Below are 21,360 nucleotides of genomic sequence, written 5' to 3'. Positions count from 1 at the left end.
TCTCCCTAAAAAAGAAAAAAAATGTTATGATAAAGAAGGGTGGAGATAAAGACATAAAACTCTTTGGGATTTTACATAAATAAGTTGTCTGCATATTCATTCATGAGGCCGAGGTTTTTTGTTTTTCTTAGTAGTTGTGCTGTAGGGTGTTGATGGGTGTACTGTACATACAACCAGGTTTATAAAAACACACATGGAATATGAGTGTAATTTTAGAATGTAAACTCCTCCTCAGGTATATATATATATATATATATAAGGGTGAAAAATAAAATATAAAAAAGTAATAAACAAAAGAATAATAGACTGCTTGTAGCTGCAATTAGAAAATAAGATATTGACCATATTTTCAGAGTTTTAGATGTAATTGCACTGTAGCCTGGATTTTCCGACATAAACACTTCTCATTGGATTAAGTAGGCTGAGTGTATATTTAAAACTCAACTACTACAGTACATTTCAACGGTTCTGTAGTGTTCGGCGTGCACACAGTTCAAGCCCCGCCCATGTCTTCCCGATGACCTATGAACGGCTCCGCGTTAACGCACACATGCTCCCGACGTCATCTCTCTCTCTTTGGTCTTCCGTGTCAACATGGCGGCTTCCATGGCATCCCAGGCTGCAGCAAGAGGACTGAGAACAGCAACCTCAAAGCACTTACTCCTGGACAAACTCAAGGTACTGTTTGCGGCTCACACTACGGAGCTGGTTCCACCTCGCACGGGCGGGTTCGGCTGCCCCGTGTCCGTTGTCACCTCCTCGGGGAGCTTGTTCGTGGAGCTACGTGGCTAGCAGGTTAGCATGTCTGAGCAGAGAGCAGTTTGACAGATCAAAGTTGGAACAGTAGTGACAGTCCGCTGGTGCTGTAGCGACACTCTGTCCACCTCGTCACGTCATGTAACGACGGCTGTTCTTGCAATTGACACGAGCTTTGCTCTGCACTAATGTTACAAAATGCTAAGTACAACATTCATCTGTCATCTCTTGACATTGACTTGCCATGCATAGCCCTGTGTGTGTGTGTGTGTGTGTGTGCGCGCGCGCGTGCACATGCAATTTGTATTATGTTCGCTTAGATATAATATTTCTACATTGGACTATGTGAGCCTTTTGGTTCATTATTGACAGCACACGTGTCCTCTTGGTTATAAAGACAGCTATGGAGAATATACCTGAACATATAACTACCAGGACAAAGCTCAAAGTTCTCTGACTGCAGATAACACCACAGTCGAAAGGTAAACTGTTGCACTTTGATCCTCCAAATGTCTTGTTTGCGAGCTGACAACAGCAGCTCTCAGACTTTTTCCTATTAGGTTTGTCTACGTACACAATGGTGAATGATTACGGTTACATTGTCATCTCTTTTGCAAACAGAGCGTAGGGCCTAATGGAAAAACGGAATGAAACAAAACTCCGCATGAGCCACACAAAGGAAGCCGAAATAAAGCCCCCCCCCCCCCCCAGCCTTGTATTGACTAACAAACAAACACACTCTTACTGAGACGAAAGCAGAGTTGTGTTTTCGTAATACATTTCAAAGCTTCAAGAGAACTGATGCAGTCAGTATCCGAGGTTTGGTCTTTATTGGACTAGTGTCTGTCTAAATGTTTGTAACTCTCGTGCAGATGTCCGGACTTAGAGGACGGATTAGATCAGGAACCTGTTGATAATGTAAACATTGTTCCAGCCAAGTCGGCGCTCACTGTGGCACAGTGTTAGCAGTACAGTGCACTTTCATACAGTGTTTTTTTCTTGTCTTGCTTTGATAATTGGAACAGGTTTTTACATTGAGTGGAATATGTTTTTTTGTTTTGTTTGACAGCTGGTGTGCCTGGAGCACATCTGTTAACACGAAACTCTGGATTGATATTGTGAATATAAATGAAAACATTTCTTCATTCTGATTCCTTCCGGTGAGAATGGGATATCGCTACCAATAAGGCCACAGTCTACATGGCCATCGGGATGCAGCTCCTACTGATTAATTTTGATACTAAGTAATTTAACACTGAATATTGGAAACAAATGGGAAATGCTTGTAGGAACTTCCCAAACTAGGAACTTCCTTTTTTTTCTCCGCACACTGAAACCTACAAATCACTGTTCAGATGACGGAGGGAACGCTGCTCTGAAGGAAAAGGGCGACCCAATTAGGTTGAGAGGTAATTTCAGGTATCAAATTAAGATATAATATTAATTTAAATATATGTGGAAATTACAAGGACTGTGTAAAAGTTAGTAGTTATGTTGAATTCAGCCAATATTTTCAAACACTCTCTCTTTAGACCCAACATTAGAAATGAACTTTATTCATAAAAAATTTACATATTGTCACATTATACAGAATTACTGTATTATAGCCAAAGTAAATAATAACAAATACCACATGTCCGTATAAAATGTATGTGATGTCAGGCATTATTTTGGAATTGGTGTCTTAATTCCCCCTTTCCCCACCCACGGGATCAAATTTCAAAATCCATCTGCTCTATTTACGAGAAATAGCCTTAGTGTCATTGCTGCTTGTGATTGTGGTTTCTAAATGGAATACTTACTCTGCATATTTGTAGCTAAACAGTAACTAGCAGACACACACACACACACACACAAAAGCAGACAGACAGAGACACAGAGATATTCGCTCTATAGAAAACGGCAGAGGAGCAGAATTTCTCTATAGGAAACAGCAGAGGAGCAGAATTACTTGTTGAGCTGAGAAATGTTCAGGATACTGTTTGCACGACATAGCGGGGTGCTCTGCGGTATTTCTGCGTCCCGTGTGAACCAGGCATGAGCTGTATTTCCCAACTTTGCCCACCTGCTCTGTACCTTGTTCATACATCAGCTATGTATGCAAGACCCCATGCACTCTGCAGCAATCGGGAAGTCTAGTGTTCCCAAAATGTATTGTTTTACTCAGTGGTGTATGCAGTGGCATGCCCTTAAGAAGTAAATATTTGAAAAATGTACTAATCTCACATTTACTGGTTGCTGTACCTCTCTTCCATTACTGGCACCTGTGTGTCTCTCCCTCCCTCTCTCTCTCTCCCCCCCCCCCCAGGGGATAAGGGTTATGATCAGGGATTCTCTCTGCTTTATAGCACATTATCAGAGCCTGAGCTGATTGACAGCTGGGTATCTCTGCAACAGAATCAAATCCGCTTTGACAGTATGTCAGCTAAGCCGAGGAATTCAATTTGAGATGATTTGTCGACAACAATGCAAAGGACATCACAATATTCAGATGGCTAGGCTCCAGGATGCTCTTAAAGGGAGAGTGGGATGTTATTTTTTTTTCACACACACACACACACACACACACACACACACACACACACACACACACACACACACACACACACACACACACACACACACACACACACACACACACACGTATATATAAATCAAATCTCTTGAATTCTTGTCTGCACGGCGAGATAATCCTCCGGCTGTTTTTCACTGTCGCTGCACAGTGGTGAATTTGTAAACGTTTGCTAAGTTTCTACTTTTTCTGTAAGGTGTTCCTGCTTAGCAATAACCCAACAGTGACGAAGCCCAGCATGGTTTGAAGGGAACACACTGGGAAGAGAGGTGGCTCAATGAGACTCGGTCCTGAATATTTTACAGAGGATGGGGGGGGGGGGCCCTCCGCTTGCGACGACTTCTTTTGCTGGAACTTCAAACGACGGGCGGCTTCCCCATCTGTCTCAGCAAGAACACATTTACATTTCCTCCCCGCAAGGAATACTGGAGGACGAAGTTAGCTCTAACTGGATTTGAATATTGCCTCACCAAGGTTAATAGCCATTTCTGTAGCTGGTGAGGTGCTTAGGCTTTTTCAATAATTTAGAAGGGCTGCAGTCATTAGGAAACATTGGCAGCCTCTGAAACGGGGAATGCGATGAGTGAATGCACTACCTATTAGCTTAACTTCTGCTGTTGTTCGAGCGCCGATAATGAGGGAGATGTGGGAGTGATGCTGAAAATGAGTTGCGGGGAAAAAAAAAACAATGTCAGTGATTGCTGACAGCTGTAATTCATTAAAAGTGCAGTATGTTGAAGATTACGTTCAGCCGCCATTCTAGCCCATCCATCATCTTTTTGAAATTAGGCCTTCAAACATATCGTAAGTGTGATTTGGATTTCATAATTGAGTTTGCCTGGGGCAGCTTCCTGTGAACTTTTTTTTTCTCCTTAAAACTTGAGTTTCCCTCATCAATCTGAGTGAATTTCAGCAGCGTTAATCCGGCATCGTGATTGTATGCTTTTTTTGTGTCGTAAAAACAGTGATGTCCATGTAAAGGTGCATTCACACCAAACGCGGCGCAAAGTTTTCGCGCAAGTAGATCACATACGAAGTCTATGCACAGACGCGATGTGGAGACTGGAGTGATCCGAATTGGCGATGAAGCAGCGCGATTGACGCAAAATGAGTTGAAATATTTCAACTTCGCCGAAAAAAATCGCGTGGCGTGATAGCCTATCAGCATTGAGATGCTCCTCCTGTCATCACTGGAAGTAAATACTGTAGCCGTCTGTGTTCACCCAGAGCTCTACGATACCTCATATTAGTAGAGAAGGCGTTTAGTTTCCCGGGATATCTGGGACTTCCACAAGTACTAAGCTGAACTAGAGGTTATTTTTTCCATGGTTGAAAGGCGGAAATATATGGCGGACAGTTAAACGGCTTCCAGGGTGATGATCAATTTAGAAGCTACTTTAATATTATTAAATTGCCGGCAGTTATAGTACTCTACTGATGCAGCCTCAGAGACTTTGTCTGGATCTCAAGGCACTGGATAACCCTCTTGCAGTGCCAACAGTTGCTAATGTTGTGTTAACCGATCACAAATGTGGCTCCGGGCTATATTCCTGCAACCAAGGTCATGCATGTGGACTTGGATGTAGATGGGGTGAACTTTGACGTAGCTGCACATCCTCGTATGGCCTTCTCCTCATTACTGCGTTATCTACCCCCTTTTGACTCGACACCTTTGATTGTGACTCTGTACACCCTGTCTTATTAACTATGCTAATTACTGAAATCCCTATCTGTAGAGACACAACAGTCAGGTTTTCCTTTCTTAAGCCTGTCTGCAGGAGATTAGACCTGCCCTGCCTAAAGACCTGCCAATGATGCAAATCTGTCTCACTGATCTAAATCCTGGAGCCACGCTCTGCTGCTCCCGCCTCCGTCTCTGCACCTCTGTTCTATTACCGGCTCTCTAACAGGCACATGTCATTTTTCTCTCCATGCTCCAATGGTCTGGGCACGACCTTAGTTTTGAAGAGGCAAGGACATAGAATTTGGTGTTGCCCAAAATATTGATTTTTCAGTACATATCGATTCTGAATATGCGAAACTCCCTCACTCACAGTGCTGTCTTCTCGTCACTCATTCCATTGGCACCGGTGGTATACAATCATTTACTGGTTGGCGTTTTATAGCCTTCAGTGTTTCCCATTAATTACCTTGATAGTGTCGGCCCACCACAGTTTCATAATGAACCGGAAATATTTCCACACCTTGGTGGACTTGGTGTGATCGCTGCGCCTTTTCTGTCTGTTGCCACAAGATCATTTTTCGTTGTCTATTTTTTCTCAACAGTGTGTGTCTCGCTGATAAATTAGGCGGTGCGACACACCCCAAATCTCTAGATGAGACGCCTGCGGTGCTCAAGGTCCATGTGTCTTCCATACAGTACTGGTCCAGATATAAAATACTACTCTGTGTATTTTCAATCTCTTCATGTGGGTTAAGATGTAAAAGGTAACATCCGCTTTCGGTTCTGTCGGAGATGTAACTTCTTTCAGATGTAATGTTATTGGCTGTGGCCAAAGAGGTGAAATAATCTTTGAAAAGATAAAACCACAGTGAATTTGTGGATGTTTTACCCCAAATATTCTTTATTGCAGAGGTTCAGATTGTTACTACTGACTGAATGAATCACTTTACATACTCCTCCCAAAACATATTTAGATCTATATCTCATTTTCATTCTTAGTTGGAGCCAATAAACACATCCGTTTTGTTGGTTTCTTAAGATATGTTCCATTACGTTGCCAAAAGAGTGAGAAGAGGTAGAATCATGTTTTGAGTCAGTATCCCCTTTTATTGTTTAATACCGTTAAAAAATAAATAAATACAGAGGTATACATTTTAGGTCATATTGCCCACCCCTAGTTTATGAATAAATTGATTACTAAAGCACAGAGTTCTTTGTAGATCTTTCCTCAAGTGCACCGGATTGATGCATTAACCTTTAAAATGCTACAAAATGTTTCTTCCGGGGGAGCATCCACCCTCCACAGTCTCCCAAAATCCTGTGGGAAACACTGGCTTTATTACAGTAGGCCTACTGATCTTTTAATACAATTCTAAAATTGAATTGATATCATTCAAGGTAGCGCGTGGAAGTTAGAATTTCCAGTATCGTGAAGACACTCATGGTAGGAATGAGAGCAACAAAGTACGTCTCTTGTGCCACACGTCTCCTCTTTTGTCCCTTCGTTTGCTTCATAACTGATATCATCAAATTCAATATTTAAAAGACCTTTTCGGTAGCAGGTTAACAGAAAGTAAAGGTCTACAGTGTAAAAGCAGTCGATTATTGTTTGTGAGGATGAGTCATTATGCTGCTGTCAAACCAGGGTTCCATCCCCACTCTGTCTCTGCCATTACTTCTCATCCAAATCTATGGAGGCGGTGCCAAGGCTGAGGACAGAGGGAGGAACTTCTGCCATCAGTATTCAAGTACTTCAGTAATTAAAGGAGACCAGGCTAGTTGGCTCTCTGAATTAGCCCACTAATGCTTCATGAGGCGTGCTCCTGTTCCACGGCTGCCTTTCAGTGGAAATATGCCTGTGATTCACACTGGCCTGTTTATGCAGAAAGTCCACATCAACTCTGCTCCTTCGCCTCCTCCGTTTCCGTTACTGCGTGTCTCCCCTCTCACGGCTCGCCACATAGTGCTTGTCTAATTGCAAGGCGGCCCGTATTTATGAGTTGCAAATAAGTCGAAAACTGCCACCTCATTAGCGGAAAAAACATTCCACTGCAATAATAAGTGTGACGATGATTTTGATCGTGGCTCTGAGTACTGCTCGCTCTGATTTAGCCTGTGCTCATGGACGTGGAGACCATAAAGCTCCCCTTTTAAATTCTTCCCGGATGGTTAGCTAAATGGATGGGGAAAAGAGACGAGTTCATAACCTGAATGGGGACAAATCAATTACATAGAGTTGGTGAACTGGCAATCTGTTAATTTCTTAAACATTTGATAATGCCCCTTGAGGAGCATTCTGGTTAATTAACTCTGCAGTAATTTCTCGTCACTAATAAGGCTGTGTCATTTCAAAGGGGTTAGGGTCTGGCCATGACAAGTAATGAGGATTTTAACCTCACCAGACATCTGGGGATACTACTGTGTAATATGAAATATTCACAGCTGCAGTGGTCCACTCGCTGTGGTTAGCGGTTTCAGACCCAAATGCACTGCTTTGTGCCAGCTCTATCAGATCAAGTGCTTCCATTATAATTCCTTTTCACATTAAAGAAAACATTATCGTTCTAACAGGTTTAATGTGTACCGATAATATAATACGCTACTGCTACACAGCACTAAACAGTTTCCTTTAAGTCAACAAATCCAGCAAAAATTAAAACAAACAAAAAAACCACCAGATGCCCAAATGTACCAAGCAAAGCAATGCTTTGAGCTAAATGCTAACATCAGCATGCTAACAACACAATGTTTAGCAGGTGTAATCATAACCTCCTAAAAACGAGCCATCACGTAATTATAAATATTATTTTGGTGTATTGTTATCATATTTATAGTTACAGTAGGAGAAAACATTAATTTGCATCATTGTCAATTGGATCTTGGTTTTAATGGTGACATTGCCCGTAACTCTGCCCTATTTTTCTGCGAACATTTTTTTTTTCTGGCAATTAAAGAAATAAATCCACTAAGGTAGGCCTTCGGGGATTTTAGTTGGCGATGAATATCTGCTGGTCATCTGGAGAACAATAACTCGGAGGATGTTCAGCGTTCTAAAATTGAATATGTTTGTGTAGAATTGCGCCTCAGAAGCTACAGCGTTGACTCTCTTAGCAATTCATCCTGGATTGACATATTGATAGTTTCCCCTGTTGGAGTCGCACTTTGTCCCCCATTGAGACTTGTTAATGATGATGGCCTCTGTGTGAGTGTGGTAATGGCGTCTGGTGCTCAAGGTATATTCTGAATCCCAGAGTGAGTGATGAAGGCTCTTGTTCAGGTGTCCTATAAGGTATTGATTGGCTCATGCAGCAGAAACCGCTTTGCATGAGTCTTCCATGTCCTCCATCAGAGCAGTCTTTCCAACATGTCCGCTGACGGAGTTCATCCAGCAGAGCACTGCGTACTGTAAGTTCAAAGAAAACACAGCCTGAAGAAGGCCCGGGCTGTTGTATTGGTTTGCATACGTGTCGGTAGAGCGGCACATAATTACTTTTTTTCCCCTCCATTATAGATGAATGTACTTATTATTTTCTAGCTTACTCAAATAATTGCTGTCTATATAAAGGCAGTAAATAGTGAAAAAATGCCCAGAGACCACGTGATGTTTTCAAACCAACCGTCCAAACCCCCAAAAAATCGTGCAAATTGATATTTCGTAAGTGGATTATTCAAATAATCATTTATATGTAGGCCCGGGTGTTTGTTATTTTTTGTCCCTTTTTTTTACACTGCGTAATATCGGTAAAAAATCATAAAATGCCTTAAATATGCGCAATCACATGCTGAGCTATCAAAATATTCATTTAACTACTTGTCATTTTATGTGATGAATAGATGTTTTAATGATTAACATTACATTGTATGAATTTAACGGCATTAATAAAAGATAGTGTGGGCTGGATTGTTTAAACCCACCGATGCCCCCAGTTAGATAAATAGCCTGTTTTCAGAGATAATGGTCCCTTAGTGTTAACAACTGTCACATCTCCACTCACTATTGGCTGCATCCTGTCAGGCTTCACTCCCGGAAACAAAATGCGTTTTTTGACCCTTTCGAATTTCTGAGCCACAGATTAACGAGGAGTGCAGCGTTGACTGGCTGCTGTTTATGAGCCCGATCAAAGGTGATTGGCTGCTTTGTAACCTTCCCCTGTAAATTAATGCTTATGGCTCTAATAAATCTCCAAGGGAGGCAGAACTAGTCTGTCAGATGGTGACTTTTTTGACATTGTTCCCCTCTCTCTCTCTCTCTCTCTCTCTCTCTCTCTCTCTCTCTCTCTCTCTCTCTCTCTCTCTCTCTCTCTCGCTCTCTCTCTCGCTCTCTCTCGTAGTGATAAAGACAACCGCTTTAAACTAGCCCTAGGATATTGACTCCTTAAGTTTAACAGAAGGGCAAACGACAGAGGAGTGGCACACGTGTCTTGAGATGACTTTGGAAAGTGCCACGATCAGACGTCCCCCTCACTGTGATGACACTTCTCAACAACAAGTGCAGTTTGACATTGTGTGTGCCGCTCTCCAAACCAAAACACGAGACTGCACAATGTTGTGCCTCTCAGGAGAAGTCCCGATGTTGCACTGATGCAGTGCCGAATACCATATGGACCAGCCGATGAAGTGTTCTGGGAGCGGCGTTGACCGTCCCTTCATTTTGTCCTTCAGTGCCACTCGTGGTTCAGTACAGCTGCGATGAGGACTTAGCAATCTGATGCAGCTGCTGCCATCGCGCTGTCTGTCCTCTCCGCGTCTTTGTGTGAGGGCGCAGCCACTCTGAGTGCTTTGTGAAGCCGTATGGTCACATGCTTTATTCAGCACATTTTAATGTTCAAAAAGATTCCTCTTTTCTTTTATTTACTTATGTCAACACAATTTAGGAAAACAAAATTGCCTTTGTGAGTGTTCAGGTTGGTTTTGCAACTTTTCTCACCATTTTGTCACGACTGTTTGTGGTCTAATTCAGTTTATGATGCATTGCTTTTAATGATTTTCAAACTGCAAAAGGTCCCAAATGTTTCTTATTTTCTTTCCTAAAATATTTTTTCTATTTTGTGTCAAGAGATCAGCTCAACAGAGTAATTAATGCATTTCACTGAGACAATTACCAGGGCTACTTTTAATGTGAGTGTTTTATAAACAAATTATCCTCGTAAATGTCCACTTTAGGAGACAATATGAGCACATTACATATTTGTTTTTTAATCAGATTTTAAAATTCATACATTGCTTGAATTTGAATGAACATAAAATATATATATACACATACAGCACCCCACTGTGAGTGTTCTCAAAGACCATTAAGTGCACCATTACATTTTGACTGATTATTTTTTTTTTTTTTTAATTTTATTTTGGGCTTCAAACAAAGATGTTTCCTTAGGGAGGAAGAAGTGGGAAAAAGTTAGTACCCACCTCAGCTACGGTGTATTTCCGTGACATTTTGTGATCACTCTCTGAATGTCAAGTCTCTTGCTGCAAGCCTGCTGAAAGCAACGTTCTTTCACGGAATAAGTTCTTCGTCAATATGACTCCTTTCTCCTCTGCCTCATTTGAATTTTGTTGTCAAGCTTTTTGCATCTTGCAAAGGGTGTAAAGCATAATGGAGGATATGACGGGCTGTTATTGGAGTGGTGTTGCATTAATACTGAATGTCTTCATGGGTCTAGTGATGGCATGTTTCTACCTGCTGGACGTTCATGTGCGTAGAATGGCTGATTTGAACGAACTGGGAAGTGAAAGGAGACCGATCTCTGCTTAGTGATTCATTCCTCATGTTAATGCTTACATTTCCAATTTGCACCTCGTAGTTTCTATCTAATTCTGTTCTATGTCATGAATGTTACTGAGAAAACGCTGGCTCCATTGATTAGCAGAGACCTGCTCCTTAAATAGGCATGTTGCCTTGTTTTTCATCATCTCCATATATATTAATATAGCTATAGTTCTATCATCGTCACCGCTCCGACTCTCTCTTGCCGCTGCGCCCCGCTTCCTGTCACTTGGATGCACTCATGAGAAAGATCTTGAGTGCTTTTGTGTGTAGAGGAGTTTGCTGTGAATATTTAAATGCCATCTCGGGCCCATGTCGGAGCATGCGACTTTGTTTGTGCCTTTAGTGCATCTTCACCAGTCTGCATCGCGCATCCCATGTGTGTCTGCTTTTGTCTTTTTGTGTGTGTGTGTGTGTGTGTATATATATATTAAGAATAAGTAGAGCAGTAGTTGGGTATAAAGACTGGGTAGCATTGTCTCCAGAGTGCTGCTGATGATAATTACTGTAGAGAGAGGCTCTCAGAGGACTGCAGGCCAGCTGCCTGCCTGCCTTGCTGCAATACTGCCATTCGCCACTTACTGTACTGCTTTCTTCTTCTAGAGCAGACATGTAAAGCTTGGGTTATTTCTTTCTCATCAAGTCCTCAGCAGTATCATCTCTTCACTATCTGATAGCATTGAGCAATACTAGGAGAGAGTAAAAGCATAATTGTGCTCATGATTAGTCGAAGGGGAGGAGGAGTGTGTTCTATAAGAAGGACTCAGGAGGGATCTTTTTGTGATTTATCTGTTCCTAATAAGGCAAATTGGTATCATCCGTATTATAGTTCTTATACTTTAACTTTCTATCAAAGAACCACAGTATTCCTTTTTTGACTGCGGTGACTGGATGAGTCTTGCAAAGTTCCAGGTATATTCAAGGTGGAAACGTTCCATTCAAAGGAGTTTATGGGAATTAACAAGAAGAAATATGAATTAAATGGAAATATACATATTTATTCAGACTTTATTGACCATGTCATATACAGATAGAAACAAAGTGTTTACTCCATCATTAATAGATATAATCCATTAATTTGTCAAATGCATACAGTGTAAAATCTGCCATGTGGTGAGTTAGCAATAGCAAGGAAAATAAAGTACTATGAAAATTTTAGTGCAAACTTAGGGCGTAAAGTGAACAACACATGTAGAAATAATGTTTTACAGTAAAGAATAAATATACATTCATTAAAACTCCTCAATTAGCTCAATTAAGATACATCCCACATTGTAACGGCTAGCTAGCAGTTATTAACAAGTTATAAACGGTGCGCTTTCCTTAATGGCTACTATATGCTGGCTCACGGAAATGTTACAAAAAATAGAAATAAAATGAAAACATACATGAAAGTCTATAGGGATTTGGCTCAGACAGTGCTTTTTGTTGTTGGCTGCACACAGGAGAATGCACTGCAGAGGGATGCACTTTTATCAAATTCCTATTTAATGAGATGCTGGCAAATGGTCTGTACATGTGATGGAAGAGTGTGCTGCTGAAGGCAGTGCATGGTTACACTTTTAAATTTCCTTCCCTTTGCAGGGAAAAATTTCTCCCAAATGTCCCCAGCTAGAATTGAAGCAGATATCGGCTGTGTGTCTTTACAGCTTACCCACCACAACTCTGACCGTTTCACTTCAGCTGCCAGGAAAAAGGACTTTTCCTTTTTCTTACCCTGGAAGCCTGAAATATCTCCTCACACTTAGCAACTCTATAGAACATCTATAACACCTTCACTGATACTTAGGAGCACGGTTTCTTCTAATTAGAGAAGCGGCGTGGTGGGTTGTTTTATGGGTTAAGAGCTATTTTTATAGATAATGAGAATGTCTCTTACAGAACGTGTTGCCGGGTGAAGCAACAAGATTGCCGCCTGTTTTCTTATTCAGTGTTTACCTCTGGAAGGCGTCGAGCCAGATGTGTGTGCCTGCGTGCAGGTTGTATGTTTCAGCATTGCCGTGACTGATTTCACAAACGGCTGTAGTAATACAAAGCCTCACTTCATCTTTTTTAATTATGCAGTATTATTATTACTCAAGCAGTCAAGAATACCCGCCAAAGTCGAGGCAAAAGAGGAAAGAAAAATAGACTTAGTGTTGTAATTTACGGCTTAATAACCTAAGCATAAACCACCAGAACCACGATCAAAATGAAGAACACAACATTTACACAGGCAAACAAATGTATTCAGTCACGTGTCATCTGTCCAATCGTCAACATTGGCAAGTCTCTAATATCAGTCGACAGTAAAAGCATTTACAATACATATACATGTATACATTCATAATGCATCACTTCACCACTCAAGTGTTATCATCATCATCATCCATGTTTGTTTCTGCTTCCCATCCAGTGATATGACCTGAACACTCACAAAGTAAGTGAATGTGTCAACCAAGTGCTATTTTATGCACTTGGCTGTAAAAAAGAATTACACGCCTCTGATATGCTGATTAAAAATGTTTAGATTCTGGAGTTATTATGGCATATTAAATATCATCAAGTCTAGCGTGGCAGATTAGCTGTGATTCGTTAGTTGGGGAGCTCAGTTGTCCACAGTGTGGAAAATTCCCTTCAGCTTTGATACTCACGATATGAATTAAAAACCAGAAACGTGGCAATATAAATGTAATAACTTTAACACATGATGATATTACGACACTTGGGGGATATTTATAAATGCAGAGTTGACCGTAAAATATAGAAGACTAGAGTTAAAGTGTATTTCTATGCCATTAATGTTACAAATTAAATTATTCTTTGGATTTGATATGAATTACACACTCAGCTGCTAATGGTCTTCATATCTTTGTAGTTATGCACTCGTGTTACATTTAAAGTGGTAGATTGGAGATAAAGGAAACAAACAATCAGAAGTTGTGTGCCAATAAGTAAATAACTCACACTAGGCTCCTCTGAGTGGTTGAACCATAGGTTTTATTTTGAAGTGTTCTTTAAATAAAGTTTATCATTATCAATATATCATCATGATAATTTACACCTATTAAAAAGACATCAGCAGACAGTTAAATTAAAGTAAAAATACATCACTGGGTGACGACTTCCATGCTGCATGTGAGGTGGAATGGTCTTTGATCCACTGTGTCTCCGGGTCTGGTACGCATTACAGCGTGCTCTGGTGCCTCTCTGCTCCTCGGTGTTTTGCCCAAGGTAACTGCCAGCGCCTGGAGGGAAACCTCCAGGCCCCACTTGACTTCTCCAGTAAGCAGCAGCTGTTATTTTGGGACGTCTGCGTCGCTCTTTTTTCCCCCCTCCTCATCCCCACTCCTCCCTTTTCTGTTTTAATTGATATGTATTGCTTGGTTCGTCCTAGTTTGCTGGTTTGGGAATGCCAATGGCAGATTTACATGATTGCTGCATATTTCTCTACAAAGGTGAGCCCTTATTTTGTTCAGAGTTCTGGCTTTTTGAGACTCGACTTGTCCGTTTAGACTATGACAGTGGCTTCCAGGTCACATTATTGTCATTTAACAAAGGTGCTTTTGAGTCTGTGTACTGCAACACTTCCTTTATCTCGTGAGTGTTTTCTGTCTTCTCAACCTTAATAGGACTTTTTTGTACTTCAGTTTGCAATGGATCTTTTGTGATCAAATGTGCCAAGAGTACCATACGGTTGTACTTAGGCTTGCTTATTTTAACTCTGTTCAGATCACATTAACGTTTCCAAGCTATTTTATAAATAATTGTTGGATAAAATTAGGGATGCATGGACTAGTCGTGACGGAGCCTGCAGCCGGCAGGGGATTTATCCTGCTAATTGTTATCTTGAACCGTCCTCTGTTACTAAAGTGAAGCCATAACTGACGTTAATGTTTCGTCACCAATGGATTGTTGTCTCTAACACGGAGAGTTAACATCGCAGAAGCTTGGACCAGAATTATTGTAAAACATCTAGCTTGTCCGTGATCGCAGTGCCAGCTTGATCATATTCTGGATATGTTTTGGGTTCAGAGTTCAAAATCAAATCCTAATTGTCAGACCTGTCAGTTAACATGTCTCGCTGTGATCTTGTGCTACTTCATGTTGAAAGTGGGCCCAACCTGGTCCTGTGACAGCCTCTCATCTGCCATTTTCCTTCGTCAAAGGAAGAACAAAAGATAGATGGACTGGAGACATGCACCCAGGCAGCAGAGCTGATCCTCCCGAGGCAAACGGTTTAAATGGCGAGGGAAGTGGATGTTTTAAGAGAGGAGGCTCTGCCGGTACCTGACAGCAGTCAAATGAGTCCACAAAACAGGGAGAAGTCGTTCTGCAGCTTGGCTTGTTAAGGCTGTGGGATATGTTCTGTTAAAGTGGACATGCAGGCAGGAAGATAAAGAATGAAGAATGAAGAAGAACTCACAGACTCAACAGACGGACGGATCCATTTAGTCCAAATCTGTTTTAGTTTTTCCCCATGTGCACTTCTATTTTTATTCCTATTCTATTTTTTTCCGATTTATTCTTGTCATCTATATTGGTATGCAGACTTTTATGCAATATCGGCCGGTGTTGGAGATCGCCTTTAAAGCATTGCGCCAAATGCCGTGCACACTATCCAAAGAGCAATAACTGAAACGTATGAAGAGTATGGTATTGTAGAGGTGACCTGCAGATGCCCCTCATTACTGCATTGAATTATGCGAGAGAAGAGGCCAATCTGGATCAACATGTACTGTCCTTCTAGAAAACAACCCATTTGGCTCTAATGAAGTCTACAGACAGGCTCTCCCGAGAGTTGGAATGGAGAAAGCACGCTAATACACTGTGCGTTGTGGCACAGAGAGCCTTGGGTTTGTCATGAATTGTGAATCACCAATCATGCGGGGTTTTGTTTTCAGTTGAGGCCCATTGATCATTGTGCTCAGGTCTGGATTTAAAAACAGTGCTGTGCCCAATTAGAGTGGCCATGTGAAACTCATTAGCCTTTAATCACTGATAACTATTAGGCCCGAGGGTTAATTATGGTTACAATTCACTTCCTCCATCACTTACTGGTTGAGAGATGTTGAAACCCTCCCACCCATGTGTTCTTCTTATGTCCCTCAGAGCTCCAGTGACACGGACATCTTTGTTCCTGCTGTATGCAGAGTCTTAAGAAAAATGTGATTTACTTTTGTTGCTCTTGAATCCATCCTGTATATTATTGTTCCTTGTGTATGCAGTGTTTTTCAAGTATGAATGTTTGATTGCATGTGTACATATGTTGCATTTTTAAGGTAATCCTCGGGTATCTGAATGTTTCATTCATTTGTATGCATGAGAACACAATTTAGTCTTTTTCCCTTTTTACCGTGTAAGCCTTAAAAAATATAATACACAACAAAGACATGCACGGTCAACAGTGAGTCCAAAATATTGAATTGTATCTCCCTTCTAAATGAAGCTGTTAGCAGACAAATGACTTTGCATGAATCCTTTCGACTCTTTGTCATCCGTGGAACATGCCTCCGCCAGATGGCCCCGGGGCTAGTCTGTAATATACTGTCATAGAATATCTCTGTGACACAATACATTGACGTCTTTTGACATAACATCAACACTGTAACCTCTTCACATTCTGTTGATAGTGTTCATTCTGTTTGGTTATGTTTTAAACAAAAATTCTGGCCAGATCTAACACATCGCACCTTTAATTGTTAAGCCTGACGCTGAATGCTGCAGGTGTATTGTTGTCTTTGTCCAGGTCCCTAAGTTTAGTCAAATTCACTGCTATGAGTTAACGTAATATTTCCTGAAAAACCTTTTCAAATGACATTTTGCTCAAAGTGGCTTTGTGTCCCAATAACACCCACTGTGGTCCAGCTTCCCCACTTCCGACTCTTGTTTGTTATATAGTGAAAGTTCCTGAGAGGGAAATGATGGCTCAGCATGTAAATGATTCTCCAGTGTGTGCTTTTCCTTACCCAGTGAAGATTAAACTAACATGATAACAACATCAACATTGCAGTTAAACTGAGCTAACCTGTTATCCACTGTGACTCTGCCTGAGCTACACGAGACATGAGAGACTTTAGGAGATCTGCACCAACGTAAGGGGCACATCTGCACATGACAATGCAGACGACTTTATTTCACATACTCTTTGATGGTTAGCTAAATATTTACAGTATCTCTATGTTCTTGTAACATTTGGCCAAGTCTGTTTGTCCGTCTTTATCTGCTTTTTCAAAAATAATTTCACTCAGTCAGTTTCGAGGGACGCGGATTCAATTTCAAGGCTAGTGCACTGCTTGACGCTATTGCCATATTTTAGGCTGTGTTTGTCTGCACAGAAATGTATTTTTCCCACTGTTAAGCACAAAGCCCACCGGAAAAAAAATGAATGATTGTTTTCAAGAGTAGAATATCGACCGTGCAGACTTAAAGCACAGAAGGTGTGATGGAGCATTTGATTGTCCTGTGTTGATGTGGAATTGACAATGTACCACGAATAGTATCTCGGTATTAGTAAAACATACAGTTCAATAACATATGAAGAGCATCACAAGATGCCTTCATCATCTGCATTGTCATGTGCAGATGTGCCCCTAATGTTCATGCAGATCTCCTAAAGCATCTAATGTCCTGTGTAGCTCAAGCAGAGTCAGTAGATAAAAGGTTAGCTGAGTTTGACTTAGTCAGCAACAGAATGTAGTGCGATCCTGATATTATTATCATGTTAGTTTAATCTTCACTGGAAATACACACACTGGAGAATCATTTACATACTGAGCCATAACTTCCCTCTGAACCCTTGTTTTCCCTTTACTTTAATGGCTTTTTTCTCCTTAATGACTCCCCGAAGATGTTTCACGTGAAAACATTTGCACGTGCACTCGTACGCATGCACACAGTGGCGTGTGCTACTGTGGAGGCATTGTAAGTCTAATACAGCCTCAGTGTCTCCGTCGCATTAAAAAGCCAATTTCCTTTTAATAGCAACAACAGCTGGAGCTGACACGGCCCGTGTCTGCTGATGGAGCAAACGGCTTCAGAGCTGTCCTGCAGCTTAGGCCCGGGTGCCTGCCTCATTACAGGGCAAGGGCAGAGAGAGGAGGGAGGAGGGAGGAGAGGATGTAGCGTGTGAACTTTGAGGCAGGTGTTATTGTTTGGTGTTTAACGCTCGAGATCTGTACCATTTTATAGCACTGTTTTAACTATATCTTTCCCTTACTATGTGATAATCATACTCATCCTGCCTCCCTCCTCCCCTTCCAGGGCACCTGGCAGAGTCCCAGGAGATGGCTCAATCTGCAAGAGTACCAGAGCAAGAAGCTGATGCAAGAGAGCGGTGTGGCGGTCCAACGTTTCTATGTGGCCGACACAGCTTCTGAGGCCCTGGAAGCTGCAAAGAGGCTCGGTGAGTACACATACATACATGTAATTACTGTGTAATTGTACTTCTGTACGTTGTGAAACCTAAACAGTCCTATCCGTGCCGCTCTGCAGACCTGCTACAGGCTTTGCGTTATCAGGGTTGAAGTTTATCAAATTCAATCTCATCCTCATGCTGTTTATTTATGTGCGGAAGCATGTATTATTACTTTTTTGTGCCTGCTCAGTTTTTCATCACACACTCATCCACGCTAATTTGTTTCACAACCTCTCGTGTTCAGTTTCTCACATTTTGCATGTTTTGTTTCTCCTTTTTTTTTATGCATTTATTTTTAATCCTCGGTTACAATTGGGATTATTGCCCTCCCCTACACACTCGCACAAAGCCTTGCAAGGAAGTGCCTGAAACTCTAACTTAATTCTTGTCACACAAATACATTGTACTCTCATGAACGTAGATCGTTTAACACACATTTGTCTGCACCCACACATGGCGTTCTCTTCCATCTCCTACCTTCCCCTGTTCTACTTTCTTCCCACACACCGAACCGCCCAACATATACAGTATATATTTCCACCCTCAGCATTATATTTTATTCAGCGTCCTCTCCAACTCCAGCAGTGGCCTGCTGATAGTGCATCCAGGTTGGTTGTCAGCCAGCAAGGTGCCACTCTTGCTGCCTTTGAGCTCTCCGGCGCCCGGGGCGCTGCTTTCAATGGCCCTGGTTTACGATGCAGACAAAGATAAACTGAATAGGAGGAAGAGGACATATATTCTCATGACGGTACCTATATTGTTTGTTTGGTAGGAGAAGAAATGGAGAGACAGAAAACTCAGCACTAAGAAGTTAAAAGGGAATAGAAAGCAAATGCAGGATTTGCAAGTCGGATAGCTTTTGGATGGTTGTGGCATAGTTTATTGGGCTGTTTTTAGTGTTGTCCTGGCGACTGAATAGCGGCAACATTGCATGTATGGGTTATTGTATAATACATTTCGGGACATTTTTATGTTGAACTGCAAAATAAGGTGTGTGCAGAGGGAAAGGAACGTTATCCAAATGGTGGCTGGAAGTGATTTATCATTGCGGATTGTCCACTGCAGTGGAGGGAATTGCATGTCTGCAGTTCAGAAATGTTTTTATTGGTTTCTTCAACCGATATTTCAAGCTCAGGAGCAGAGAACTTTTTCTTGCACTCTATTACTTTCTAGAAATTGACAAGACACGTGTTTAATAGCCCAGCATCCGCTCTTAATTAGCAGCGGTGCATTCAAATGGACTTGACTGAGGCTGTGACCACTTGCGTCGTGAGTGTTAGTTAATTCCCAGCTAAATTGAAAACATGCTCCACCGCAAATCTTCACAGCTCAGGCAGTGATTTTCGGTTGGCTTAGTAAATCAACCCCTTTATTCCCACAGCGTGCTTCAGAGCTGCTCTATCTTCTTATCTCCAGTCATGCACTAAGCATTGGTCAGTGTCCTAGTACGTGTGTGTGTGTGTGTGTTTCTCACACTTTGTGTATCCTGTGACAATTGCTGGCTCGCCATTAAAAGCATGCAATCGAGCATCCACGGACGCTTCATTTCTTCAGATACACACCGTGTCCTTTCATGCTGTCGCATGAATGTGGACGGCTCGCTCTCGGGCCATGTTAGGTGACGGAGAATGAGAGTAAAAGGGGGAGATCAGTGGCCTCTTTAGTTCAGATCTGTTGGGCTGAAATGCTAAGTGAGACTTGTCGCGCTCTGGCCCCGGGCCGAGAGAGAGAGAGAGGGGGGGGGGGGGGGGGGGGGAGCAGGGTGTGAAGCCAGCCCACGGAGCTCCGTTTCATGGCTTTCCACCGTAGAGGACACGGGATACGGCTCCGTACGGGGGATAAGGAGGGCTGGAGCTATCTGAGCTGACCAGGAGGGACTCAAACAGATTTCTGTGTGGTGCTGATATCCTGCTGTGAGTCCCTGGTTCCCTGCATACACAGTAGAATGAATCAGTCAAGCATGACGTAGATGAATGACATGCGTAGCGTGAGCTTGCCCACATGAAACACAGACACACACACGCACACACACACACACACACACACACACACACACACACAACACCAACCAGTATTCTCCTCTCCGCTACACTCACTTAACCATGAAGTGGTTAAGTTGACAGTTCAATTGCAGCTATGCTTTATAGAAACTCTTCTCACTCCTCTTGTGTACTATAGAGTGGTCCAACTCTCCTAAAGTGGACACAGATTGATTTGTTCTATTACCGCGAAGGAAAAACAGCTTAAAATCTTTCTCCTTCTCTATCAAAACATAAAAAAAAAAAAAACAGATTCCGACATGGACCATTGATTCCCTTTACCTTGATTGACAACTCTGGTGGAGAGTTTACATCGTGGCAGATGGGTGACTCACAACCAGCACATGGCTCATTGAAAGTAGGGCCCCATACTGGGCGAGCTGTGCAGGGAGGTATCAGAAAGTCCAAAGTTTTTGTAATGTGCACTCAACTGGGACACTGAAAGAATGGCACTCTTGCTGTGTATCCAAAACCAATGAACCAGATCCACAAGTCTCATGTCCAAGCTTTTAATTTGTGTGTGTGTGTGTGTGTGTGTGCCAAGGACCAAGCTATAGTTTTGAAAAGTAAACTTTTGGACCTCGAGGTTACATAACATAACTTTAATATTTGTTTTGATTGAAAATGTTATATATCCTTGTCCTTTTTTGTGGATATTATCCACCTCCCAACTGCTTTTTAGACATTCGGGCAGTCAGTTCTTTTGTCTGCTTATAGAGCTAAGACAATTTATGCTTCCAAAAAACGTGCTTTGCTCCTCAACAGTAAATGGAGAAAGTACAAGTAAACGTCTCTCTGGCAGAATCAATAATTGACGTTTGTAATGCGATGCTACAATGGCATGCGGCAGTGGACTTTAAACCAGCTCTTCTGTTTCCTTGCTTTCTAATGTTTGACCTAAAAGCGGTCCCAGAAATTAAGCTACAGATGTTTGTGGTGCAAACCCAACACTCAGCCCATTAAAGATGGATATGATCAAGTGTCTTTTGTTGGCGCCTTTCACTCAGTGCTTCACTCAGTGCTTCAGGCTCGTGAAAACATCAAGGACTTGAGTAGCAGAGCACTTAAGTAAAAGAGTTCACAGGTTCACACATTATATATAGTACCCATTAGTGTAAAAAAAAAAAGAAAAACATGCTCAATGTC

General features: G+C 41.8%; 1 protein-coding gene across 1 annotated transcript in view; it reads left to right on the top strand.

Annotated features, from left to right (window-relative positions):
• The first annotated feature begins 563 nt into the window (after nt 1–563).
• The window catches only part of suclg2 (succinate-CoA ligase GDP-forming subunit beta), an 83,839-nt gene continuing 63,042 nt past the window's right edge, over nt 564–21,360 (top strand). Inside the window, exons 1-2 of the mRNA XM_079156461.1 lie at nt 564–678; nt 18,022–18,163. Coding sequence (XP_079012587.1) covers nt 595–678; nt 18,022–18,163 — 226 coding nt within the window. The 5' untranslated portion in view covers nt 564–594. The remainder of the gene's footprint in view (nt 679–18,021; nt 18,164–21,360) is intronic.

The sequence above is a fragment of the Pholis gunnellus genome, assembly GCF_910591455.1.
Source record: "Pholis gunnellus genome assembly, chromosome: 3".
Lineage (NCBI taxonomy): Eukaryota > Metazoa > Chordata > Actinopteri > Perciformes > Pholidae > Pholis > Pholis gunnellus.
Note: the sequence above shows the minus strand (reverse complement) of the source record. Positions and strands in the feature narration are given on the sequence as shown.